Source organism: Hydra vulgaris, chromosome 11, assembly GCF_038396675.1.
Source record: "Hydra vulgaris chromosome 11, alternate assembly HydraT2T_AEP".
In the NCBI taxonomy this organism is placed as follows: domain Eukaryota; kingdom Metazoa; phylum Cnidaria; class Hydrozoa; order Anthoathecata; family Hydridae; genus Hydra; species Hydra vulgaris.
This window is the reverse complement of record NC_088930.1, coordinates 20025686-20053268: the sequence shown is the minus strand read 5'-3', so window position 1 is coordinate 20053268 and position 27583 is coordinate 20025686. Positions and strand designations below refer to the sequence as shown.

The 27583-nt window shown below is 28.3% G+C and overlaps 5 protein-coding genes across 5 annotated transcripts; 2 read left to right on the top strand and 3 right to left on the bottom strand.

The window, feature by feature from the left end:
- Positions 1-238: 238 nt before the first annotated feature.
- On the bottom strand, positions 239-2856 carry LOC136086908 (uncharacterized). The gene is made up of 6 exons (XM_065809407.1): positions 2743-2856; positions 2061-2172; positions 1196-1368; positions 934-993; positions 634-722; positions 239-389 (listed from the first exon to the last, which is right to left on the bottom strand). The coding sequence occupies exons 1-5, from the start codon at positions 2854-2856 to the stop codon at positions 660-662; spliced, it is 522 nt and encodes a 173-aa protein (XP_065665479.1). The 3' UTR covers positions 239-389; positions 634-659.
- On the bottom strand, positions 1964-5078 carry LOC136087499 (uncharacterized). Its single transcript, XM_065810389.1, has 3 exons — positions 2653-5078; positions 2340-2451; positions 1964-2102 (listed from the first exon to the last, which is right to left on the bottom strand). The coding sequence occupies exon 1, from the start codon at positions 4991-4993 to the stop codon at positions 4547-4549; it is 447 nt and encodes a 148-aa protein (XP_065666461.1). The 5' UTR covers positions 4994-5078; the 3' UTR covers positions 1964-2102; positions 2340-2451; positions 2653-4546.
- Positions 4105-4425, bottom strand: LOC136086907 (uncharacterized). The gene has a single exon (XM_065809406.1). It carries the CDS (start codon positions 4423-4425, stop codon positions 4105-4107), a length of 321 nt encoding a protein of 106 aa, XP_065665478.1.
- Positions 5079-12215: 7137 nt separating the features above from the next.
- On the top strand, positions 12216-13355 carry LOC136087208 (uncharacterized). Its single transcript, XM_065809694.1, has 3 exons — positions 12216-12688; positions 12815-12974; positions 13046-13355. Exons 2-3 carry the CDS (start codon positions 12848-12850, stop codon positions 13282-13284), a joined length of 366 nt encoding a protein of 121 aa, XP_065665766.1. The 5' UTR covers positions 12216-12688; positions 12815-12847; the 3' UTR covers positions 13285-13355.
- Positions 13356-25138: 11783 nt separating this feature from the next.
- On the top strand, positions 25139-26337 carry LOC136086906 (uncharacterized). The gene is made up of 2 exons (XM_065809405.1): positions 25139-25309; positions 25888-26337. The coding sequence occupies exons 1-2, from the start codon at positions 25139-25141 to the stop codon at positions 26335-26337; spliced, it is 621 nt and encodes a 206-aa protein (XP_065665477.1).
- Positions 26338-27583: the final 1246 nt, after the last annotated feature.

Sequence of the window (27583 nt, the reverse complement as noted above, 5' to 3'; positions counted from 1 at the left end):
ATAACGTGCAATGAACTATCTTTTGGACTTATGTCCAATAAGATCGTTTATTGCACGTTTTCGTATATACGAAGAAAAAACAGTTTTTGAGCCTATTTGGAACAAAAATACCAAAGTCAAATTTAAACATTCTTGCATTACATTTTGGTTGAAGAACCTTACTTGATTTTTTACTTTTTCTTTTTCTTGACTTATGTAAAATGACTAAAACAAATAAAAATAAATAAAACAACTCATGTGAGACCTTAAAGATTTATTATGAAAAAAATCTTCCTCTTCAACAGCTTTTCCACCACCACGACCACCACCATCTTTTCTGTCAGTAGCATGTTTCAGAATATTGCCAATAGAATGGTGCACTTCGTGTATAGTATACTTCGTCATAGAATCTAAAATGTAAAACTATTACATACTAACTGATCATAAACAAGTAAAATATTTTAAACAAAATTTTACTTTTTTTCAAGATGAGAACAAATTAACTTGGCTAATAATTTAAGATATCAAATATATCCAAAGAAACGTGCATATCTTTTAAATATATTTAAACTTTATTAAATAGCTCATACTCTCTCAAAATAAAATAGACTCTTTGTATTAATAAAAACATTTAAAAATGTGAAAATAACGTACCTGTAATTACTCTTATGTTTGTCTTCTTAAAAGTTTTCTTGTGTTTTCCCTCCATGTTGTAACAAGCCATCAACTTGTTGGTCATAAGTCTATTATAAAAATTTTGTTTTAACATAAAGTTTCTTAATGCATTTGTATAATTTGTACTAAAACCTGTTTTTGTATTTTATTTTTTAAAAAAATGATAAAATACTGCTATCAGTAATCTTTTTAAAGGCAAAAAAATAATTTTATATAGCTAAAATTTTAAAGAAGGTATTAATAATTAAGGTTTTAAAGAACAGGATTTAACAAACTTACATTAATATGATAGCTTTGACATTTGCATGACATGAACTGCCACCAACCATTGTTAATTGTCTTTTCATAAATCAATATGATATATTATTATAACATATATTATTATATATCAGAACATTTTCTTAAATATATATATATATATATATATATATATATATATATATATATATATATATATATGCACATATACATACATACATACATACATACATACATACATACATACATACATACATATATATATATCTACATCATCACTTACTAGAAGCTGATATTTTAGTACACCAGAAAGTTCATTATCAAACTTTTCAAATTCTTCTAAATCATCAAATTTTTTCACATGATACGAAGAATGTTCCGGTTCATAGTGTGCCCCAATCTTACACTGCTCTTCAAGAATTTGTGTGAGCAAATGAATTACTTTGTATTGGAACTCTAAAAATAAACATCAAATTTTCCTATAGATGTGTATTATGTTAATACTAATCACATAAACATCATTTCTGACAAATATTATCAGATTGAATCTAGAAACACTAAGGAAATATTAAAATGTTTGGCTATAATTGCATATCGGGAGAGTCTCTTGCCATTAAAAAAACTTATTATGGTATTTTAACTATTCACAAGTGCTTGTCATAATATGTAATTTGTTTAAATATTTTATGTTCCTAACATTTTTATCTTTCCATATAAAATAGTAATTAAATAAGGTTGAATACAAACAATTTAACAATAAAACAACTAACAACTTAATGGCTTATTTTTATATAATAATTTACAATAACTTTTTTGTTTATTAGATTTTTTTCAAAAATCCAATAAAATTAAAAAATTAAAAAATGAAAACTTACTAGCTTCAGGAAGAGGAAATCAAGACATGGAGATTTTTGGAGAGACTGTACACTTTGGTGGAGACAGGATTGGAATTTTAGATACAGTAGGTGATGTAAAGTTAGGACAAGAGCTTGAAGATGAAAGCATCAAAACTGCTTCTGTGAAGGTATTTGAAGTAAAAGATTTTATAGCTGGTTGAGTAGAACCTGAAGCAAGTTTTGAAATAGCAAGAGATTGTGAAGCTTCAGGGTTTTGTAAAGGAAATAATATTGGAGCTTTTTCGTTTTAACTAAATGCAGCTTCATGAGCTCTATCGGTTTCAGAACTTGCACCTTTAAATGTAAAAATATAAATAGATATATTAAAAGGAGACCGTGACGTAACTCTGTTTAGGAAATGTAGCTAAATAAAGAAAAATGTATATAAATCTTAAATATCTATGTCTAAACAAATGTGTGTGCTTGTTATATATATATAAACAAAGAAATTACAATTATGCATGGTATTTAATTTTGAAAATAAAAATAGTGCAAACTACATAAATCAATTAAACAATGGAGCATACATACTAAATTTTTCTTTGGGCTTTAGCCATCTTCTGATTTTCAGCTTCTTTCTTATTTGAGGATGCTTCAGATTCATTACTTGTGAAATCAAAACCTTCACATACTGATCTGTCATCTAAATTTTATATGTATGTATGTATGTATGTATGTATGTATGTACGAATATATATATATATATATATATATATATATATATATATATATATAAGTAAAATTTATATAATTTTTAATTCGTAAAAATAAATTTATATTGCCAATTTAAAAGATAATTGACATATAAATGAGATCGAGAAAATATCAATATCACAATACTTACTATGACGACACTTTTCCTTAAGGAGCGGAAAGCAAAACCAATCATTCTGAGGTATTAACTGTTGTTTACATGCTTTTAAAATATTAATACCTTTAGGCTATCACAAAACTGCTTTTCATTTGGAGCTCCTTCAACCCACACTGAAGGGATTGTCAGTTCTTCTTTAACTGATCTTTCCAGCCATACTGCTCTACACCAAGACATATTTATTTTACTATAATAGAAGCAATGATATCATAATTATAGCATAATAAAAACAAATATAAAAGAGTTCTAGACATAAAAAGTTTTATATCATAATAAAAAGCAAATATATAAGAGTTCTAAACATAAAAAGAAGTTTTTCTCCCAATTATTTATATATATAAAATAAGCTAGTTTAAAGAAATACATTTCAAGTTCAGAAAAAAACTAAAATTAAATTTTTTCATTATTGTGCAGTAATGGAAATATTGATAAACCTCTTTTTTCATTCAAACAAACACATTTCCTTAGATATCTGCATAACTTAATGTTCTTTGGGCAACTTTATTAAAATGTTTGGTGCAAAACAATGATATATTAAATTGCATTGAGGGAGCTGGAGTATCAAAGACATATTCTAAATATTTAGTAATAATAATATTACATGGAAAGGTACCATCATTGTTCTTTGCCTTTCTAAAAGCAATAGTAGAGTTGTGGAGCAAAAAACAACTATCTTTTCTGTTAGTTGAAATTTTAGTTTCTAAAGTTTTTTTAGGTAATTTTCCAAAACAATGTTGATAATCAGATTGTCATTTTAAAACTTGAGACACTGGATTGGAAGAATTCCGTATGTTTCTTTTCATTCTTTAAAGAAAGTTCTTAAAAGGAAAACATGATATTATGTTAAGAGAACATGAATGATTACGAGAATCGTCAACTAAGTGCAAAAGATTATGCACATTATAGACTGCAAATGTATTGCCATATATATGCTAAGCTTCATTCACAAAATACTTTAGTAAACCACTTGCATAATCTAAATATGGAACACGTAGATGGTCATCATCTTCTAATAATAAGGTCATTGCAATACTTAGGACCAAAAAATGTTCATACAACTTCTTTGATACTATTCCTCTTAATGCAACTGGACCGGTATATAATTAAAATTGTTGAAATTCTGTTGCTTTTTATCTATCCAAGACATTTAAACTTCTAAGTTGCAGAGTAAACCCACTTGGTATACATCCCTTATTACTCACCAATACTTAAGATACCTCTGAAATTTGAGTAGCAGATATTTTCCCACCTGGTCCTTTTTTCAGATAATTTAAGATGCGACACATTACACCTAAGCATACAAGATGCATGTAATCTAGTGTGAAAGAATAAATGCAATCAATTCCAATTCCAGTTAAAGGAGACATTGATCATTGATGATTATTGTGATATCCAAACTGTTCAAAAGTAATTTTTATCTCTCAATTAATAATGTTCATCTTCATTAAATACCACTCTTCCTTCATGTGTTCCATAAATAATGCACCTTTCGCAGGAATAACAACCAGAATGAGGGACTATACACTTTAAAAAGGCTCTGGAAGGTGCACCACAAACAAAAGATTTAATCTCTATGCTTATCTGGTCTCCATTGAACATAAATCTAGTCTGCCTTAACTCATTCCATTCGTTAACAAAATCTAACAAATATTCATTAATATTGTGTGGTTTATGATCACCATAAAAGATACCAATAACAAATATATCAGAATTATCAAAGCATGCAAGAAATGGCCACATCTGCATACTTGACGATTTAAAAAGAGGAATTCCATTAATATTTATTGACAACTTGATAATATTACCAAGAACATTTTTTTTACTTAGAACACTTTTAATTCCTTTTAGTATTCCATAATATGCATAATCAAGGACAACCGCTTTCACAAAGGATAGATAAAAGTTCATTAACAGATGAACGAGTCCAACAATTTCTAGTTGCACAATGAGCAAGCTTTTTATCTAATGATGACATTTCACCCTCATTAGAACCATCACTACTGTAACAATATGTATTGTTGCTATCTAATTCACTACTGTTCGGATAATAATCATCTGTTAAGTAAGCATTATCGCATAAAAAAATATTGTCTGACATACTTATACTCTCCAATAATTCATTGTCACTATTCACTGAATATATGTCATCAAATGAAGATGAAACAGTTGAAGAACCAAGCGATGTTGATTTTTCTGTAAGAAGAGAAAAGTCAATAACATGTTGTTCAACAACTCTCTCATCCTCACTTGACGAATCTAAAAGTGCATTTACTTTTCTATTGATAACTTTCCATTTTTTTACAATGGATGCCATTTAAAAAGACACTGAATTTCAGATGTGAATTATGCTGATTCTTGAAAAAACACCACGATAGATGCCCGCATTAAAAGGTGATAATACATAATAGGTGATAACACCAAATTTTGTTTTTTTTATGAACATTTAGCAAATATTAATTATAATACAAATATTAAATTTAAAGTTTAGTTGCTATTTTGGAACTATTATTTAAAAAAACTTAAAGGTTCATTTCTAATCCGAGAACGGACGAACGACGTTTGGACGTACATTGTTCGTGCTTGTGCCCGCTGGGTTCTTGTATTACTTGCTCTAATATAGTTTTTAAATCATATATATTAAATATAGTTTTAAAAAACGTGCTTTTGTCATTATATACTATTTAAAAGTTTGTTAAAATATTATGGACAAATTTAAAGAACGATTTATTACTCGATAAATAAAACATGTTTGAAATAGCTTAACTGAACAACTTTATTATTTCCTGTAATATAAAGTTAACTTAGTGATATAGTGTATTTGCAGGATGTAACAATGTGACAATTGTTAAAGCCATAACAAAATAAAATTTTAAACAGTGTAAAGTAAAAAAATATATAATTTAATTTAAAATGTTTCTGATATATTAGTTTTATTATATCAATGGTTCTTAAAAACAATAACAATGAAAAGATTAGATCTTATCCCAAATATACGTGAATTGGGAGTTGATAAATTAAGATTATGGAAGGATTTAGTTAATGAAATAAAAAATACTGAAGAAATTCGCAAAGAAAACTTAAATAAAGTAAAGGTTGCTTTAGTTATATTTATTTTAAAGGTGAAGAAAAAAACTAAAACAATGTGAACGAAATTATGATTCATTTATTCAAAAAGAAAATCATTGGTTTCAAAAAAATCTTATGAACAATAAAAATAGCCATTTTGGTTCTGGAAGGCCCCATTAACAATGGAGTGTTCTTGGAGAGCGCAGCAAAAAAACAAAAATGAAAGAACTAGCCACTGAACATCATGAAGCTCTGTTTTTAGCTTCTGCAAAAATTGTAAATGCTGCTGGAGACAGAAAAAAAAAGCCTCTATTTTAAAAAACAATATTTCTAATGTTTTAGAGATAGAAAAAGTCGATGAAACTTTGAATAAAACTTTTCCCATTAATATGAGCGTAGAGGAAGCTCTTGCGTTAAAAATGAACACTAATCTCAGCAATAAACAATATTAAATGATCAAAAACTCAGCTCTTGTACATAACGTACATATTTATCCTACCTTACACGATATTTTCGAGGAAAAATTGAAGTGCTATCCTGAGAATATACACTTTTCTGAAATTTCTGTAAAGTGCACTCTTTAAAGCATGTTAGATCACACTGTTAGTAGAATAACTGAAATGATTGATATGCCTAATTGTGGTCAAGATAACAAAATATTTGGAGTTTTATATAGAAAGATTGATATTAAGCGTCAAGCCAAAGTAATTATAAACAGAAATACGAGACAAGCAACACAAGTATAGAACTTAAAAGTGAAGAAAATCCTTTTAGTACAGCTTTTGTGTCTCTATTGCTCAAAGTAGAAGATTGAGAAATTTGGAAAAATGGAAATCCTTCAAGTTGTCACTTTTGTAGAACTCTTCATCAACAATATAAAAAAGAGAGTTCAATTTTATCCAGAGAGGAAGAATCACTTCTAAAAAATCAAATAAATACCTTAAAGACGTTTTGCAAAGTTTTTGATGTTGCAGGAAGAAAGGTGATCTTTAATATCATCTATAGAGTTGATCTTACAATGTTTGATAATAAGGTAGTTAACGCACTTACAGAGACAAAATCCACTCAATCCTGCAATGTGTGCAATGTTAAACCCAACAAAATGAACAATATTGATTTATTAAAAGCAAAAACTGAGAATGAGTCAGCCTTAGAGCTCGGAGTTTCAGTTTTGGATTGCTGGATAAAATGCTTGGAATTTATTCTTCATTTGAGTTATAAAATAGAAATTAAAAAGTATAAGCCAAAAACAATCGAGGAAAAATTATCTGTAGACTTAAAAAAAAAAAGAGATTCAGGTACTCTTCAGAGAACGGTTAAGCCTATATGTTGACATGCCTAAAACTGGGTCTGGAAATACCAATGACAACAATACTGCCAGAAGAGCATTTAAAATAGTGAAGTTTTTTCTGAAATTACTAAAATTGATTGTAATATAATTGAAAGATTACATAATATTCTCATAACCATATTTTGTGGATATTCTATTAATATCAATGAATTAGATTTATACTGTACTGAAACAGCTAAATTTTTAGTGAGTTTGTACGACTGGTATGTAATGCCTCTTACTGTACATAAACTGCTACTGCATAGTTCTTCTATATCACATAAATTACCTTTGCTAATTGGGGTATATACGGAAGATGCATTGGAGAGTTTAAATAATCAGATAAGAAATGCTAGACTTAAGCACACGGCAAAAATATTAAGATTAAACACAATGATGAATCAGATGCACTACGTTCTAGTAAGATCCAAAAGTATCAAGCATATCTTTTAGAAAACATAAGAGCTATCGAGATAAACCGTTACTAGATAAAGTTATAAAATTTATTGTAATGTAAGTGATAAAATAAATGTAACAAACTATAGTTTAATTTCTCTATAACAAGGACTATTGTTTAACACCGAATCTATTTAACTACAAGTTAGTACCTTTTTCTAACATTGCTGTGCTAAAATTATTTATCAATAGTTGAAATGAAACTATGACTTTTGCTAATGCCAAATTTAATGAAAAAATCTTACAGAAAAAATGCCAGCACTAACCCAACTTCAAGAATTTTGAATGCTAAACTCCCACAATTTAAGACTGTATTTTCTTTTGCGTCTTTTCAGGACCGAGATTACTACCCAGTGGTTCTTCACCTATAAAATGACAGGATGCGATGAAAAGCTTTTAGGTTTTAGGCTATAATGTAATGGTTATTAAGCATAATACAACGATGGAATCTTGTTAGATAATACGGTAATTACCTTTAATCATATTATCGTTTCAGTTACAAAATTGAAAAGTAGTTAACTACTTAAATCACAAAACTTTTAAGTAGCTAAGATGTTTCAAACTACCGTCATAACCGCAGTTAGAACCTTGCTATAGTAAAAAGTATGACTTATTCACTATGACAAGCTTCTAACTGCTTTTTGGGGTATTTATTTTTCAATTAAGAGTGAAATATTTTTTAGTTACAAATTGTGATACTAAATGCTTATGTAACCATAGGTGAGAAATATTATCAATTGATACTAAAAAAAAAAAATTTTTATGGTAAGAACATAACAATTTTTGACATCGATTTACTCAAAACTACTCTCTGATCAGTTAGAACCGAGTAAAACCAACGAGACGATATGTCACTGTACAGTCAGAGGCGGATTAAGACTTTTCGGGGCCCGGGCTATTTTTTTTTTGAGACATTTTTTGTGTGCCACAGCTTAAAAAATAACATTAAAAAAAAATGGTCCTCAAAACTGTTTCGGGGCTCCCTAAATTTAGGGGGCCCGGGCTTAAACCAGCACTGTGTACAGTCACAATAGTTTTGATACACCAAACTATGTTATAAATCCGTTGAATGTGTACATCATGATTATGAAAAATATATTTTTAAAACAAAACGTCTCTGTTTTGTTTTCTGCTATAAATGCTTACAAATTTGTAAAGCAGGTTTGTTTGTACATGTATATTAACAATAAAAATGGAGACCAAAATATATTTTTAACTTTTACTACTTAAAATAACTTAATAATCTATCTAATGAAAGAATGAGGTTTTTTAGTTTATTTTTAAAAAAACAAAAAGTATTTGGTAATTCAAAATTAAAATCTAGCAAAACAACTTTATTCCAAAGGTGTGGCGCTCGAAAGGTAATACAAAACTGATTTAAGTTTGTTTGACAAAAAGATTCCTTCAGTTATTATTTCTCAAAATACATTTACTGATTGGTTTAAAATGTTATTACCTAACTTTTAATTTTCGTTGAAAATAAACGCAGAATTTTGTAATGAGAAACATAAAGTTTTGGGAGCGCCAGTTAACTGACTTAGTGAACGCGAGGGGGCAGGTCACCCCCCGCACCCTATGCAAAATTTGCCATTGCTTATAAAAGCTTATTACATCTAAAAATTTTTGCTTTTATAGAACTAAATTTCATGACCGCCTCCAACTCTATCAAAAAACTAAAGAGTCATAAGCTCGATATTAGTACCTTCATTTTGAAATAAACTGACAAATCAAATCTTTTATATACTATGCTTAGAGCTTTTTTATGAAATCTATTAATTAGTTTGTCATCTTTTTTGAATAAAACATCCAAATTAGAGGACAATAAGAGAAGTTAAACAAAATCAAGGCCGACGACACGGGTTTTGAAGTGAGGGGGGGGGGATCACAATTGTCAATTTCTAAAAAAAGTCCACTATATCTAACAGTTTCTAAACAAAAAAAAGTTTAGAAATAAAAGTGTGTATGTGAGGGGTCAGAGGGAGTGGCTAGTCTAGTGCTCCTTGGCCCTCTTCTCCCTCCGATATGGCCGGCCCTAAAAATAAATGCATTAAACAGCAAAATAAATTTTATGCGTGTAAGAACGCGCAAAACATTTACCATTAGCTTTACTGCATAACTGTTTAATGTGTTCCCCAAACTTTTGATCTTTATCAATTGTTATAGCAAGTAGTTTTACCTTGACTAGGCAAAAAAAAAAGAAATTGGAACTTATCTGGATGAAAAACCATAGAGTTTAAATAAAACAAATTGATAGTATTGGTTGCTTCTTTTTGCGAACTAAAAATAACCTTCTTAATGCTATAATCACAAGAATAAATAGTGTTATAATCCGCAAAATTCCAAAATTCCGTATCTTTAATGAATAAAAATAAATCATTTATAAAGTTATTATACATAATGGTTTCAAGGATTTACCCTTGAGGCACTCAAGATTATATATCTACCCAATATTAGGCAAAAGACCCTATTCTTAACCCTTTGTTTACGACCACAGTTATAAGATAGCAATAAATTAAAAATTTCTTCAGTAAAACCATTGGTATTTAATTCAGCAATTAATAAGTCATGTGGGATAAAATCGTACGCTTTTGAGAGCTACATTAATATTTATCCAACAACATCTACATTATTAATACATTCATTTCACATCTTATATAATGAAAAAAGTGCATGCTGAGAACCATAACGTCTTCGAAAACCACACAAAATTTTATCGAATCTAGGCTCAATAAATATCATAGTTTGTTCATATAAAATTGTTTCAAAAACTTTAAAGAAGGGCTGGTAGAATACTAATTGGACGGTAGTTCGACTTATCTGTTTGGTCGTTTTTCTTAAAACACGGTAAAACATCAGCCATTTTTAGAAATGACGGAAAATTGTCATCACGAATACTAAACTAAATCACGAATATTAAACTAAATCACGAATACTAACTAAAATGATACATTAGAATTATCTAATTTATATTAAAGACAAGGTTTAGTTAACTTCCAGAGAGATGTATCTGAAATCGAGATGATGTTCATTATTTATTTATAGAATCTGTAAGATTGTCCCTAAAGTAAACAATATAAGATTTTAACATTGAAGTTGGAACATCACCACTTGTATTTTTATTATTACTCATAGACCTTATAAATCATGGAATATCAAGAGGTGTGTTTTGACGGACCTGGAAACTATGTGTACATATTTTAAATTTTTTCTTCATGTTTATTATACTGGAATGATCAATATACTTTTTTATAAGTGTTTTAACTGGGTCTATAGAGCAAGAAAATAAAGACAAATGTATAAGGTCAGTACAACCAGATGGCATTGCAACGTTTATGAACTATTTATAAAATTATTAGTCAATAAAAAGTTGTCAGAAACAATGATACAGTTTTCAAATAAAGTGATACGTTAGTATTGCCTGATTTATCTTAAAAGCAAGGTTTAGTTAACTTCTAGAGAGATGTATCTGAAATCGAGAGGGTGTTCATTTTCGTAAAGTAAATTTTCTGTAGTTTACAGTTCGAATTTATCACCCTATTTCCTTATTTTTTGGTCATTGGCGCTGAAATATCAAATTTATCACTGAGGAATTTTTCATATAATGTAGAGGGGATGAAAATTATTTTTTGTAAGTTTTTAATGTGCAATAAAGATTCAAATTGAAAAAATCTATAGTCTCAAATTTCTAAAGAATGTTCTGTGTCCACAGGGTAAAGATAAGACACTGTAAGATGTGTCATTAAAATTTCATGGAACGTTATGTATACAAGTTTAAAGTAAAATAAGATTGTCAAAAATAGTAAAATTATTTTTAAAATTAAATTAAATATTAAATTAAAACTAAATATTAAAAAAGAAAGAAAATAAATTAATAAATAAACTGATAATGTACCTATTGTTCTTTCAAATTTATCAGTTATTTCACAATGCTTACTATTTATTTATATATCTATTTAGTGGAATCGTTAAAAATAACGTTGCCCGACGAAAAAATTTGATGCGAGTCTTAAGTGCAATTGAAATAAATCAAGTGCCAAACTTGATTTATGGAATAGCGTTAGTGTTGGCCGTGTCTGGCTATGGTATAAACATTACTTAGGTAGCAGCCACATATGATAAGCAAGTAGCTTTATTACTTTTACAACCTAAGTATTATAAATACCCTACCATAACCAATACAACAAATAATACCATAACCATAGATGGTCTACATCTAAGCCATTCTATAAATTAAATCTGGCCGTCACACTTGATTTATGGGATGACAAGTGAATAACGATTACACCTCACTTTTCTTATCAGTTAAACAATTACAATTTTTGCTAACTCAATCTTAAGTAAACAGTTGAATGTAACATTTTGGAAAACTTTTTTAAGAAACTCATTTATAGAATACTTTATGTTCTTGAAATATTACTTTGCACCCTACCATAATAATCACACGGTGTAAGATGAAAAGCATAAACTGCTTAAATTATTATTGAATTATTACAGAGACTCTTACTTTCATTTCATTTAAAAACAAATTTGTTTGTTTTGTATATCTGAGAATTAAAGTTGTTCAGAACTAAATCTTCAATAAAATTAAAAAAAAAAACTGTTTAGCAAATAATACTCTTGATTAGTAAACATAGGTGTGAAATGTCTTAAAAATTTATAAACAATTCAAAAATATATACAAAAAAAACAGTATTAAAATTTTATCGGAAATGTTATTTAAAGGAACAGTTTTAATTTTGCTTATCCACGAATTTGTTATTGCAATCGAAATACCGCTTGATTATAAATACAACGAATGTAGTCCCAAAAAAAATGAATGCGAGTTTCGGTTAGAGATAAAAGAGAAACTATCAATGGTATATGAGGAAAATTTACTTTATTCTCCTTGTGGTTCTTTATTTCTATATAACGAATCTTCTGGCCCAAATGCAACAAAGGTCTATGGCTAAAGTTATAAATATATTATAAAGTTACAAATATATTATAAAAGACAATTTTTTCAAAACATATTTAAGTGCAACTTTTCATTATGTTGATAAAAATTATCGTCTTTGTAGCCGAGTTCTGGGTTTATATTACTTGACCGAATCACTTAAATCTCCATACATCACATCAAAAATCAAATTAATATTACAAGAATGGAATATCGAAAATAAGGTACAAAATTATAAAAAATTAACCTATAGATTGCAAATGCAGTTAAGGCTTGTAGAAACCTACATTTTTTTCAAACATATTACAAGAAGAGTATGGGTTATACAATTTTTTTTTTTTTTAATTTAGGCTCTATACGCTGTAGCAGACTCTGGATTTAACATGAAAAAAGCTTTAACAGATTTAGATCTAATGCGTTGCAATTTTCCATGCGCTGGTCATAAAATAAATTCATACACAGTCGATTTTTTAAAGAAATTTAATATCATACGATATACGAACTGTAAAGGTATGTACTTTTTTAAATTATATTTAATATTATGTTTATTATTGTTATAAATAATTATTATAATGTTATAGGGAGAAATATCATAAATATAAAAAGATTTAATAAAGATGACGAATTACGAACAATTGAGATAGCAGAAGCTGAAGCTCGAAAATATGAAGAAGTTAATTTACTTAAAGATAAACTTAATAGCTTGATTGCAAAGTGCAAATCATTAGTTAGTTTATTTAGACATAGTGAAGGTAATTATTTGTTTGAAGGTTATTATTTAGACATAGTAAAGGTAATTATCGTTGCCTCAGAATATTAACAATGCGTATAGGTTTATATATATATATAATATAATTGATATTTTAGATATGACTCTTCACTTATTGTGCTAACACCAAACTTAAGTATTTTCATGTCTTTGCAAAAAATCTTTATATATATATATATATATAAATATATATATATATATATATATAAATATATATATATATATATATATATATATATATATATATATATATATATATATATATATATATATATATATATATATATATACAATAAAAAGTATTCCTAAGACTATTGAATTAAGATTATCAGCAGCATCGTCAAGTGAATCGATTTTTAAAGAAAGTATTCCTCCTTATCAAAAAGCCTTAGAAAAATCGGGATACAATTGCGAACTTGCATACCATCCAAATATAAAATCAACAAACGGCAACCATAAACGCAAGATAAATTGGTATTATCCTCCATTCAGTGCAAGTGTTGTTACAAAAATAGGTAAATGTTTTTTGAACGTCACTTTCCAGTTAACCTCAGACTTCGTAAAATAATTAATAGAAACACAATCAAAATAAGTTATTCCTGCATGCCAAACATAAAATCCATTATCAGCTTTCACAATAAAAGCATTTTACATAAGGAGGCAAAAACTAGTGAAATGAAATGCAACTGCATTGACAAAACCAAATGTCCAATGAACAACCATTGCCTTTTCAACAACATTGTTTATCAGGCCACCATCTATTCAAATAATCCGGAATATAAAGAAAAAGTGTATTTTGGACTTAGCGAAACACCTTTTAAAGTTCGGTATGCAAACCACTTAAAATCTTTTAATGCAGTTAGGTACAAGAATGATATAGAGCTTTCAAAAGAAGTATAGAAGTTAAAAGAAAAAAACTTTACACCTTTTGTCAGATGGAAGATTGTTAAAAAATGCAAACGATACAACTCATCATCAAGAGTTTGTAACCTTTGTTTGAACGAGAAGCTCCAAATTTTGATGTATAAAGAAGAAAACTTACTAAATACAAGGAGTGAAATAATCTCGAAGTGCAGGCACAAAAATAAGTTCCTTATTTCCTCTTTTGATACCGAAGATTGATCCTGGTTGGTTTACGTCAAGTTTACGTCACGTTATACTTTCTATACTTTAAAAATTTTGTTTCCATTGAGTCATTAGAACTCACGCCACCGTAATTATTTTGTAATTTTAACCTTTAATTTTTAGTTTTGTAATATATGCCTGATGATTGCCAAAAGGCATGAAACTTCAAGTTCCATAATAAAAGATGGTTCTATATCATTTTTAATTATATATTAATATATATATATATATATATATATATATATATATATATACATATATATTTATATATATATATATATATATATATATATATATATATATATATATATATATATATATATACATATATATATATATATATATATATATATATATATATATATATATATATATATATATATATATATATATATATATATATATATATATATATATATATATATATATATATATATATATATATAGGGCTACCATATGAAATTTTGGAAAAATCAGGACATCATGTCTTTTTTAACCTGTCAAATCAGGACAAATATAAATAAGCAGAAAGTCTAAATCAGGACAAAAGCTCGTCACACTAAAAGTGAAAATGACAAAAAATACAACATTAAAAACCAGCTTTATTTTACATTTTTGTAATGACTACAAGAATTATTTCTTTTCTTTGCTTTTAAACCAGTCATATTTTTCACTAGAGTGTACTTTTTAAAGGAACAACTGGTCATTTTTTATCTTTTCATAGAACTGTGAGCAATTAAGATCAATATTTAACTTACAAAAAAGCAAACTTTTCACAGTAGAAACTAGCAAAGAACCTCTTTCAGGAGACCAAATATTGTTCATCAATGAAAACACCCTTTACACAGCAGCTGAAGTTCCAGGAAGACTGAAAATGTATTCCAACATCAGTGAAAAATTTGCTACTAAAATACCCTTTTCTCCAAAATGTTTCATCATCAGGACCCATTTTTCTTCACAACTCATATCATCAGATTTCCAAGTTTCAGAATTAGTTGACAAGTATGCCTTGACCAAACAACTTCATCAAATAGTTCATATAAGTCAAATAAGTCAACATTTTTCTCTTTGCTTTATTTTTTATTTTTTGTCAAAATGATATTTTTTTTTCTTTTTTGTTATGGTTTTTTAAAATCAGGACATTTTGGCACCTGATCAGGACAGTCAGGACAGACCCTTCAAATCAGGAGAGTCCTGATGAAAATCAGGACTATGGTAGCCCTATATATATATAAGATTTAAGCGACATCTTTAATAGTATGTTTAATAATATTATAAGCATTAAAACATCATATACGGTATCGCACTATTTATTTCTTTTTTAAGTAATATTTCGGCTTAGTGAGAGCCATTATCAAACTAATAAAACCGTTAAAAAAAACCGTTTATAAATTTTAATAAAGGTAACCTAATGATGTCATTGCAACGTCAGATATTCAACATTTTTTAGTTTTACAAAAAATGGTTTCCAATGGTGAGTCATCACCAAATTGCCATTCCATCAATTAATTAATCAATATATTCTGAATTTCATGATTTTACAATTCAAGGATGTTTACAAATAGTATAATTACTAATGATGCGTAAACACCTAATAATAATGAATATAATAATAAAGAACATAAGAATAAAATAAAAACAACTCTAAAAATCATAACGTTAACAATAATAATAACATTAATAATAACTATAATAATAAAAATGGTATTAATAACAATAAAAATAATTGTATTAATAAAAATAATGATATTAATAAAAATAAAGGTAATAATAATAATAACAATGGTATATTTAAATATGTCTATACTTATCTACATACGCACATACATAAATATACATACACATTCACATACATATTAACACATAACACACATACATACACATATACACACATTTGCACACATACATATACCCACACAGGCATACGCACATACACATTCAATTATTGTACAAGGACGACAATAAAGCTGTACATAAATGTAAAGATTTAAAAAAAAAAAAAAAAAAAAAAAAAGAAAAGATAAAATAAATAAAATATACAAGAGAGAGAGTATTTTTAATAAGACTATTAACAGTAATATATTGCTTTTATATGTTATTATTCTAGTAGCTATCCAAATAGTGTTTTTTTAATTTATTGAGAAAATTATATCGAGAAATTGAGTTTTCAGTTTTAAAAGAATGAGGGAGATTGTTCCAAGCATTGGTGCACTGATGTTTAATTAATTCGCTGCCAAATTTTATTGTCCTAGTATTTTCTATAAAAATGTTGTTGCATAAAGAGGATATTAGGAAGTGAGAATGTTTGTTACATATTTGAAGGAAAAAGTTCTTGAAGGAAATTGGAAGTTTATCATGAAGATAATCCCATACAAATAAACAATTTAAATAAGTAATATTGTCGTTAAGCCGAAGAATTTTAGACAATTTATACAGTAGAGAAACATTGTCAAATAGGAAATTTTGAAAGCGAATAATTTTAAGGGCTTTGTTTTGAAGTGAAACTAGCTGGTTTAACGGACCTTTTTTTTCCCCCCAAATCTGACACGCATACCTAAGGTGCGATCCAAATATGGCATGATAAATACTCATAAGTGTTTCAAAATTTACAAAATGTCTGATCTTGGCTAACATTCCAACTGATCGACTTAGCTTAGTCTGTAAGTAAGTTTGATGGTACTTAAAAGAAAGACTCTCATCCAGCCAAACTCCAAGGTACTTCACAGTTTTTGACGAAGTTAATATTTTTCCATTAATGTTAAAAGTGCATTGTTCCTTGTTTTTTTGGGTTTTGGTTTTGAAGACAACTATTTTAGTTTTTGTAGCGTTTAGTGAAATTTTATTTGCTCTGAGCCAATTAATAACAGAAAATATGGCCTCATTAGTTTTTAACAGCATTTTTTCAAGCGAATCTTCAACAATTAACAGGTTAGTGTCATCGGCGAAATGGTATGCTAAAACATTATTAATGCAGGTGTTTAGTTCGTTGATGTATACAAGGAAAAGCAGAGGCCCCAATATTGACCCTTGTGGGACTCCCGAAATTATAGTTTTGGTTATTGAAGATGTTTCCTTAACTGTAACGTACTGAAGTCTGTTATTTAAGTAGGATTTAAACCATTTAAGTGGAATTCCACGTACACTATAGTATTGTAATTTGGCGAGAAGAACATCGTGATTTACTGTGTCGAATGCTTTTTGCAGGTCAAGGAAAACACCACAAACAAACTTATTTTTATCAAGGGCATTTCTTAAAGTTTCTATAAAATCAATTAGCGCATGTGTAGTAGAATGATTACGTCTAAATCCGTATTGTAATTTATGAAAGCAATTAAAGGTATCAAAAAAGCTGTACAGCCTTTGGTGCATAGTTTTTTCAAATATTTTTCCGATGTTGGATAACAAAGAAATAGGTCTGTAATTAGATGATTCAAGCTTTGACCCATTTTTGTGAATTGGAATAATGTTAGCAATCTTAAAAACGTCAGGAAAAATTCCTTTTTTAAATGAGTTATTAACCATTTTAGAGATTGGTTCAGATATAATTTTTGAAGATAGTTTAAGAATTGAAGTGGAAAGACTATTAGGGCCAATACTTTTTCTATAATTCATGACGGAAATAATTGTTTCAATTTCTTCTTTTGTAACAGGTGAAAGGAAAAATGAGTTAAAATTTGGGATTTAAAGAAAATCGTTAAATTTATTAATTGAAGGTTCAATTTTTTCAGAAATATTCACTGATATATTTAAAAAATAATCATTAAATGAATTAGCAATAGTTTTATTATCGATAATTAAGTTGTTGTTGATCATAAGATTAATAGACTGATTTTTTGTGAAACTGTTGTTAATATTAATTATTTCTCTAATTCCTTTCCATGTATTTTTCATATTGTGTAAATTGTTTTGAAAGAAATTTGAATAAAAGTTTTTTTTACTTATTTTTAATAAATTACTGATTTTATTTCTGTATGCTTTAAATAAATTAAATGTTCTTTCTTTTATTATAATTGACGAATGATTGAGAAATTTTCTGTACAGTTTATCTTTTATTTTAATTGACTTCAAAATGCCTTAAGTTATCCACGGCTTACTTTTAGATTTAATTTGTCTTTTTGTAAGAGGTTTTGATGGCGCATGTATATTAGGAATATTTTCAAAATTTTGCATGAATAATTTAACAGATTGATTAGGGTTGTCTTCTTCTTTTATTAATTGGGACCAAGGAATACTCTTAACATCATCTAGAAAAGCATCATTGTTGAACCTTTGAAAACACATTCTGTATATCTTTTCTGTTGTATATTATATATATATATATATATATATATATATATATATATATATATCTTTATGCAGTTTTTGAATACCTAATAATTTTCTCGTGTATCTTGTTGCGCATACGGTTAGAAAATTTTAATAAAACTGACTTGTGTTTATCTTCATTGCCTGTTTAATAAAATAGACTGGTTTGTAGAAGCAGTATATATGGTTTTTTTATATATGCATGGCCGCCCGCAAGAGGGGGAAAGAGTGGCTATGACCCTCTCCCCCCTCCCTCTCCCCTCCTGCATGCTTTAAATTTAGAAAAAAAGTTTCGTGTCTCTTACCGATCTGAGTGCGATAAAGTAGTTACTATTGTACGGTTTTGGTATAAATGAATTTTTTGATTTTTTAGCAGTACAGTGTCAATACAAACTTATTTTTTAACGATGTATCGTTACGGATTTAGAAAAAAATAACTACTTGTTTCTTCGATTTCGGAAAAAAATCAGTACTATTTCGGTGGAAAAAAAATTGCTCAAGGGCTTAAAACTGGTTAAAGACAATCGAAGTGAAAATTTTGTGAAAAATGTTTTTTCAACTAAAGTAATTGAACTTAATAAAATTAATTTTGACAACAAGTTATGCACAAAAATTTGTTGATAAAATAATGAAATAAGTTGATGATAAAATATTAAAATTTTATTTAAAACATTTATTCTTTTACTGGTTTTATTTATCACAAGGATTACGCGTTTGGCGGTAGTAAACTATCTCTCGAAAAAGAATCTGACAAACTTAAAGTTTGTCAATTACTAGATTAAATAATGAGATTGATACAAAATATTAGGTTAAACAATGAAAATTTTTTATTGACCTTAAGTATTGCTTACTAACTAATCTTTACCAGCCTCATCCACCCTGCAATTTCTAAGGCAACATTTTTAAATACCTAGTATAGTCTATTGTTATAACATTGACACAGATAAAAAATTGTTTTGGGTATTTTGTGCATAATTTTCAAAACCTGTTTAAAGGAATTTGAGGTGTCTTCATTACCAATTTTTTCACAAAATAGAAAAATATCAATAAACGTGTCAAAAACCATATCAGCTTAGCATGGTATTGTGGGGCTCAGCGAGATACTGAACATTTGGCATCAACAATAAGAGAAAAAAATATTCTTTGTCAGATAGATAGTTCAGTAAATCTTTGAAAATAACTGAAAGAAGTTGTATTCTATCATTTTAACGGAAATTTTTTATGATCGCTGCTACTCCTTGGCCGGAAAAGAAAATGGTATTCAGGCAAAAATTAGAAAGATTTACCCCAAATTCGTTTTTGATCACTATGCTTCACATAAGCTTAATCTTGTAGGTAATGATCTAAAAGATGTTTTGGTGGTATAAAATGCTATTGGCACTATTAAACCAATTATTGCATTTTTTCGTGAAAGCTCAAAACAGAGATCTTCTGTCACAAATATTCCTCGACTATGGGAGACAAGATGGACATGCAAGTATAAAAGAATTTGAGTTTTTTTTAGTAAATTTTAAGATATTTATTATCAATGGAATTGCACGAGGAATGCACATCAGCTTTAGACAGGGCCGTCCCGAAAAGATTTTAAAGTAGAAGGAGGGATGAGCAGGTTATTTAACTATTGTTATCTTAATTTAATACGCTAAAAGAAGTAATTTTAATAATACTTAGTATATATATATATATATATATATATATATATATATATATATATATATATATATATATAATTAAATATTATTTTAAAATTATGAGATACGTTTATGGATATTTATTAAACGGTAGTTGTTGAGGTAAATTTTGACGAGGGTGCGATTTAAAAATTCATAGTTCACAAACTAAGTGCAAAAGAAGACAATTTTTTCTGAGGTATATGACTCATTACATAAACTTTATTTATTTGTAAATAAAGAAAATAATTTTAACACAAAGATAATTGTACACAAATGTGTTAGTTTTTTTACCCTTTTACAAAAATTGCAATATATTTTTTCAAAAATTTTTAAACTTTCTTTTCATTATTTCAAAGAACTTTATGTTTTTACTTCATTATTACAATTAAAATTTTTTATGTTTATTTTATTGTAAAAATGAACAATGATCAATTTTAAATACATTTATGCATTGATCCATTTACAAACTGCCAATTTCCATATACTCCTATGGGAAGATTTCTTCATACACCTCCTCTTTGTCCCAGGACAGATTGGTGCAATGATTTTGGAAGACCATGGTGGAAAAGTATAAGTTACTGCATTGGAGTTTTTACTAAAAAAGTTCGAATAATCAGAATTATTAAATGAGTCACCTGATGTCAAGAAAAAAAAAATTACATAACGGCCTTATTTACTACACTCGTTTAATGGGTGAAAGCGTCCAACAGCGACATTTTGTTTATTAATATTGTCTAACATTTTGTCAATTGATTTCATCGCTACAAAAATTTTAAATAATATTTATTTTAAACGGGATTGCTTCTTTACTGCTTTTCATAAAATCACAGTCTTTCAAAATTTTAAAATTTTTGTCAAAATAAAACAAAGACGTAAAATACATTTTGCCGCAAAATATTTTATGGGAGTAAAAATCTCATAATGGGAGTAAAAATTTTACATGAAATTTCGTGGGGTAGAAAAAATGCGGGAGTAAAAATGTCATATACGCCGGGTGAGGTTGGCTCTCGTTGGTCATTTCGATAGCCTCGTCAAGCTTTAATACGTCAATGTAGATTTTGAATAGTTTGTTTGACGTTAATATGCCCACTGGCGTTCAACAGTAATGCATTATTCGAGTTCTAAATTTAAAGCTTAAAATTTAAAGATTATTTTAGTAAATAATGTTTGTTAATGGTTTAAAAATAAAAGCGTTTTTTCTTTTAATATTACGACGGGGCAGGTTGACCCAATGCAAATGGGCACGTTGGCCATATGTTAAAACCAATCCTTAACAATTTTTCGTTTTTAAATAGCTTGTTTTCATTTATGATAATAACATTATGTATTTTGAAATGTTTTCAAAATAAAAATCCTTGGGGAAAATAATAAAAATTTTGAAATGTTTTTAAAATAAAAATACTTGGGGTAAATAATAAAAATTAAGCAAAGAAGAATTTTATGTTTTTCCAATATTTAAAAAGTTTCATGCTAAGGTCTAAGTAGAGGCGTTTCAACGGAGGAGGGGGGAGGGGGAGGAGCGTAAGTAGCTTACCAATGTTGTTTATTAGAATAGAGCCGGCGTCGAACACCCTGAACCCCGAACCTTTTGTTTCTAAGCCAGTGGTTCTTACTAAACAATTCAGTTTCTATTTAATAATTTCTATTTAACAATTCATCACTAAATATTATTACGATAATTTCGTTTTAACAATTTTTTTACCCATAATGATAAAAATTTAAAAAAATGAAAATTAAAACTAAATTAAAACCATTATATTATTATTTATAAAATTAAGTTTGTTATTAATTAAACATAAAATTTACTGTACATTACTCATACAGCTAAGAACTAATCAATGAAATAAAACCTTAACAAAAAAACAAACAAAACAAAGAGTCATAATATTATATATTACATTTGTTAAAGTATTTATCTTTTATTTATATTTATTTTAGAATGCCTTTGTGCAAAATTAATCTCCAAGGAACTTCATGTTTGCAATCGTTAACGATTGTGTAAACAGAACTTTGTAAAACCTTAATAACTGTCCAAATATTTGGAATTGTTATGCAGCAATCTTTACCATCGTGAAAGTAATATACTTTTTAAACCCACTTTTACAAACGCTAGTAAATTAAAAACGAATTCGTTTTAGGTTCCCCAAAATTGTAACCTCAAGGGCGTCGCCTAGACGTCCTATAAATAAACCCACGCCTGAAAGCAATATATATAAATTGCAACAACATTTAGCGAATTTAATTTAAATATTCTTACTTGTATGTTTAAATTGTGTTACTATTTTAGATTTTCACTGAATAATTTCTTACATTTTTTTTAATGTAATATAATTATGGAGTAATTTCTCCTCGACCATTATCACTTACACTGATTAACAGCTTTCAAGCTGATTAAACTGATTCGATCACCTTCAGTTTTAGCTTTCATCTGAAGCTGAAACTTATTTGCTTACAACTGAAGCTGAAATATGAGCATAAAACAAAAGCTGAAATCCTTACTTTATAGGCAACATAGTGGTTTTGATGTAAATATTTTGTTTTAATACATATTTTTTATTTTAATACTTTAATCGATAAGAAAATATTTTCATGCCTTTAGCCCAATATTCTTTAGATAAGAAATATATTTTCTTACAATACTCTAATTGTGAAAATTAGTATAGGGAATATTTACGCCACTCATTATATGTATAATTCCTAGTCCCCAAAGTTAATGTAATTCTACCATACATAAGTCTCGCACTAATTCTATTTAATGAAATTAGTTATCATAAGTTTTATTATATATGAAAAATCCCTGTAGTTCCCAGGAATTTTTCAGTGCGTTCACCACCTTTTAAAAAAGTTACAAAAACACATGGTTTATTTATATACAATAACACATGGTTTATTTATTTTAAAATAAAATAAAGGCCCATGGTTTTTAACTTTATTGTTCATTTATAATATATACTATCTTTAATAAGTCTTAGATAATTCTTAAATAATAATACGATGCAGAGACTTGGAAATCAGATATTTTGCAAAAAACAAATTTTTTAAATATTTTTTATGGTTTTTATTATATAAATACTTTTTTCTGCGTTAGGCTGAGCCAAAAGAAACATTTTGGTACCATAGTCATGAAGGATCTCAACGCACAAACGGAGCATATGGCGCATTTACAATTAAGGAACGTGAAAAGGTCAACACTGAAAAAATAACAGATGTTATAATGACAGTTGGTGATTGGCATCATAAAACTTCAGAGGAAGTTTATTTAAAAATGGTGTATGAAAATTTTATTGAAATGAAACCATTCAATACATCCATACTGTCGATGGTGGTTTGTTTTCTGGTGTACCATGGGTTTCAACTTTAATAGAAGGAAAAGGAAGATACATAGATCCAAATACAGGTTAGGTTTTATAAAAGAAATAAAAAAAGGCCCAGTATGAGGAGAAAGAACACAAAAATTGTTTTTCCTAGTTTCTCCTTTCACACCAACAATCGAGAAGATAATTTTAAAAAATGTATTTTTGCAGCAAACAAGGAATAGTGTCGCAAATGAATTTAATTAATAGCGTCAAAAATAGAAAGAGGAACAATGCCTTAAAGAAGTTTAATGAACAGAGCCGAAAACAAAACACAAAAAAAGGAAAAGCGTCGCCAATAGTATAATCGGAATAATGACGAAAACAAAAAAAAAAGAGTAGCTTCGCAAATGAATTTTATGATTAGTGTTAAATAATATTAATAATAATAATAATAATAATAACTAAAAATGCAAGTTTATATTACATGTCTGGTGTAATACTGAAATAGCCTGCTGCCGGGGGCTTCAGTACATACGCCAACTATCTTTTGCGGCTGCAAAAGAGTGCCACTACATTGACTAAGGATTTGGGCTTGGTTAGCAATCTTTTCTGACATTATTTTTTCTTTTTTCTTTTTTTTTTCTGTCAAAGTTGTATGCTGTAAAGGTAAGCAAACAAGTAAGCAATTGGTGATCTATATACGCTATAATAAATAATATATATTCACATATATTTATATATTCCATTTTTGCGACACTATTCCGATTTTACTATTTGCGAAACAGTTCCTTTTACTATTTGCGACACTATTCCCTTTACTATTTACGACACTATTCCGTTCTTTTTGTTTTTGACACTATTCATTAAATTCATTTGCAACACTAATCCTTTTTTTTGCGACATTAGACCTCTTTGATATATTCTACATTATTCCGTTCATTTTTCAACACTATTTCTGTCATCCAATTCTAAAAAACAATATAAGAGGAAAAAACTGAGTTAAACGTTTTTTATCCTGTTGGAGTAAAAAAGGATGCAAGTTTGCTTGACGAGTCACACAAGATTGAGTTTTGGTTGATGGACAAATGATGAACAATGTTTTTTACTCAAGCAAGCATTCATTCATTCATTGGTCTGCTTAAGCAAGCTATACCTTGCTTGAGCAGACCAAGTATAAAAAATTGAAAAGAAAGTATAATAAAGGAACAATAAAAATTAAAAATTTTGTAAAACATCATAAAATCTTTTTCTAAAACTTTTGATACTTTTGCTTTTATTTAATTTTTCATTTTTTCATTTTCATATTTTTCCTTTACAAACAGTAATGTGTTAATAAATTTTTTAGTTATTTTGTAATTTATGGTTTTTAAAAAAAACAACAAAGTTTTAATTTTGTTTTAACATAACATTCTAGGGAAAGATAATGATGCACCGCTAACTTGGTACACAGTAAAACATTGATAAAAGCATCGTTTTCGATCAATCAACGTAGGAACTATTTACCCAATGCGCATTTCAGTTGATGGGCACGAGATTTGCGTCGTTGCATCAGATGGGTATGATATCAAGCCATACATAGCTAAATCTGTTATCGTTCACCCTGGAGAGCGTTTTGATTTTATACTAAATGCTAATAAAACACAAGATAATTATTGGATTATGGCGGGAAGTATGGAGGTAAAATTATAAACTTTTATTACTACTAATACTACTACTACTACTTCTACTACTACTACTACTACTACTACTACTACTACTACTACTACTACTACTACTACTACTACTACTACTACTACTACTACTACTACTACTACTACTACTACTACTACTACTACTACTACTACTACTATTACTACTTATACTACTAATACTACTACTAGACTCTCTTAGTCTAGTAGTAGTATTAGTATTAAAAACCAGCCTTATTAGGAGAGAAACATTATAAGAGTACTTGTGTTGTAATTAGAATTAATCAGGGGACTGATATAGTTGTAGATTTGTTCTCAGGGCAGTGATTTATTCACTAATGTTTTAAAAAAGACTATAAAAAATTGGCTAGCATCACTTGTAATGGGTTCATACTTTTTACCATCATCGTTGTGGTCTATATAATATCAGTCGTAAGTGGAAAGTTATATAAAAGTTTATTTTAATAAAGTCTTTATAATAGTTAAATAAACACGTACTAATATAACATTGTTTTAAAACAATACGGCGTCAAAAATCACTCAGTAAAAGCTATTCTACACTACAAGGGAGCTTCTAACAATGAACCTACAACAAGTAAGCAACTTTGTTTTAAAGGAAGTTTTTGTAAAGTTGTAAACTGCCCTTTCAAATACTTTCCTGAACATCTTAATCTTGGTTGCGTACTAATGTCTGACTTTCACAATGCTGATAATGAAGATCCGTTTCCTACATTTACGGCAGACAGCAAAGAATACTTTTTGAACTTTGCATTTCCAGGTAGCATAGTAACCCCTGGTGCTGTAAATGGAAGAAAGTTTGAGTTTCCAGTAGTAAACTCACTAACTCAACGAGATGAAATTAATGGTTATGATTGTAACAAACACAATTGTGGGCTTGATAAAGTGTGTTACTACCATTATGAGCTAAAAATTCCACGTGATAAAACAATACAAATGATATTTACAAACATTGGAAGTGGGGCAGGATGGGGGCATCAATTCATCTCCAATTCATAGTTTTGATGTTTTAAAGATGGGTTATGCGCCTCAAAATATCACTACAGCTAAAATAACAAACGCAACAGAGAATAAAGATACTGATTGTGGATTCGGCCAAAAATTTTGCAATGAACCAAAATGGACAAACAAGCTGTGGAATAATGGAAATATTCCTGGTTTAAATTTGATTGATCCTCCTAAAAAAGATACTCTTTTAATACTAACAGGTAAATATTTTGTTTATATAGCATATAAATTTAATAATACCCAATGGTATATATATATATATATATATATATATATATATATATATATATATATATATATATATATATATATATATATATATATATATATATATATATATATATATATATATATATATATATATATACTGTGATCAAAAAGTAAGGTGAATTTTTAATTTAAACTTCCCGCCTTATTCGAATCGTCCAATCTTTTTTATTTTTAAGTTGGTAGGAATGTCATTAACATTTGCGCCAAATTACATGTCAAACTCATAATTATTATTTTTTGTTTACGCTTTTTTCTGAAGTACCAAAAGTGCATTCGGCGATTTTCACGATGTCTAATTTTCTTGAGCAAAGAAGTGCTATTAAATTTTGTTTGCGGAATGATATTTCTGCTGCTGAAACGTATCGAATGTTGCAAAAGGCCTTCGGTGAAGAGACTATGTCTCAATAAATTGTTTACAAGTGGTACAAAGACTTCAAAGAAGGCCAAAAACGTGTTGATGACTTGGAACGCTCCGGACGACCATCGACTTTGATTGATGATCGCCACATCAACAAAATCAAAACGTTGGTGCTTGCAAATCGTCGGTTAACCATTCGAGAACTTGTTGACATGGTTGGAATATCATTTGGGTCGGTGCAAGCGATTTTGAAGGATCATTTGGCCCTCAGAAGACTTAAATCACGTTTGGTGCCGAAATTTCTCAATTTCTTTGAAAAAGAGCGTCGCGTTAAATCGTGTGAAGCAATGCTTTCTGACTATCAAGACGTCTACAAACAAATTATTACTGGCGATGAGACTTGGGTCTACGCATACGACCCTGAAACAACCGACCAATCGAGTGAATACCGTGAAAAAGGCGAGCCGAGACCGAAGCAACCACGTCAAAGTCGCTCAAAAATCAAGATCATGTTGACTGTTTTCTTTGATTATTGTGGTGTCCTCGCACTACGAATTCCTTCCAACTGGCCAAACTGTCAACAAGGAATATTTTTTAAGCGTTATGCGA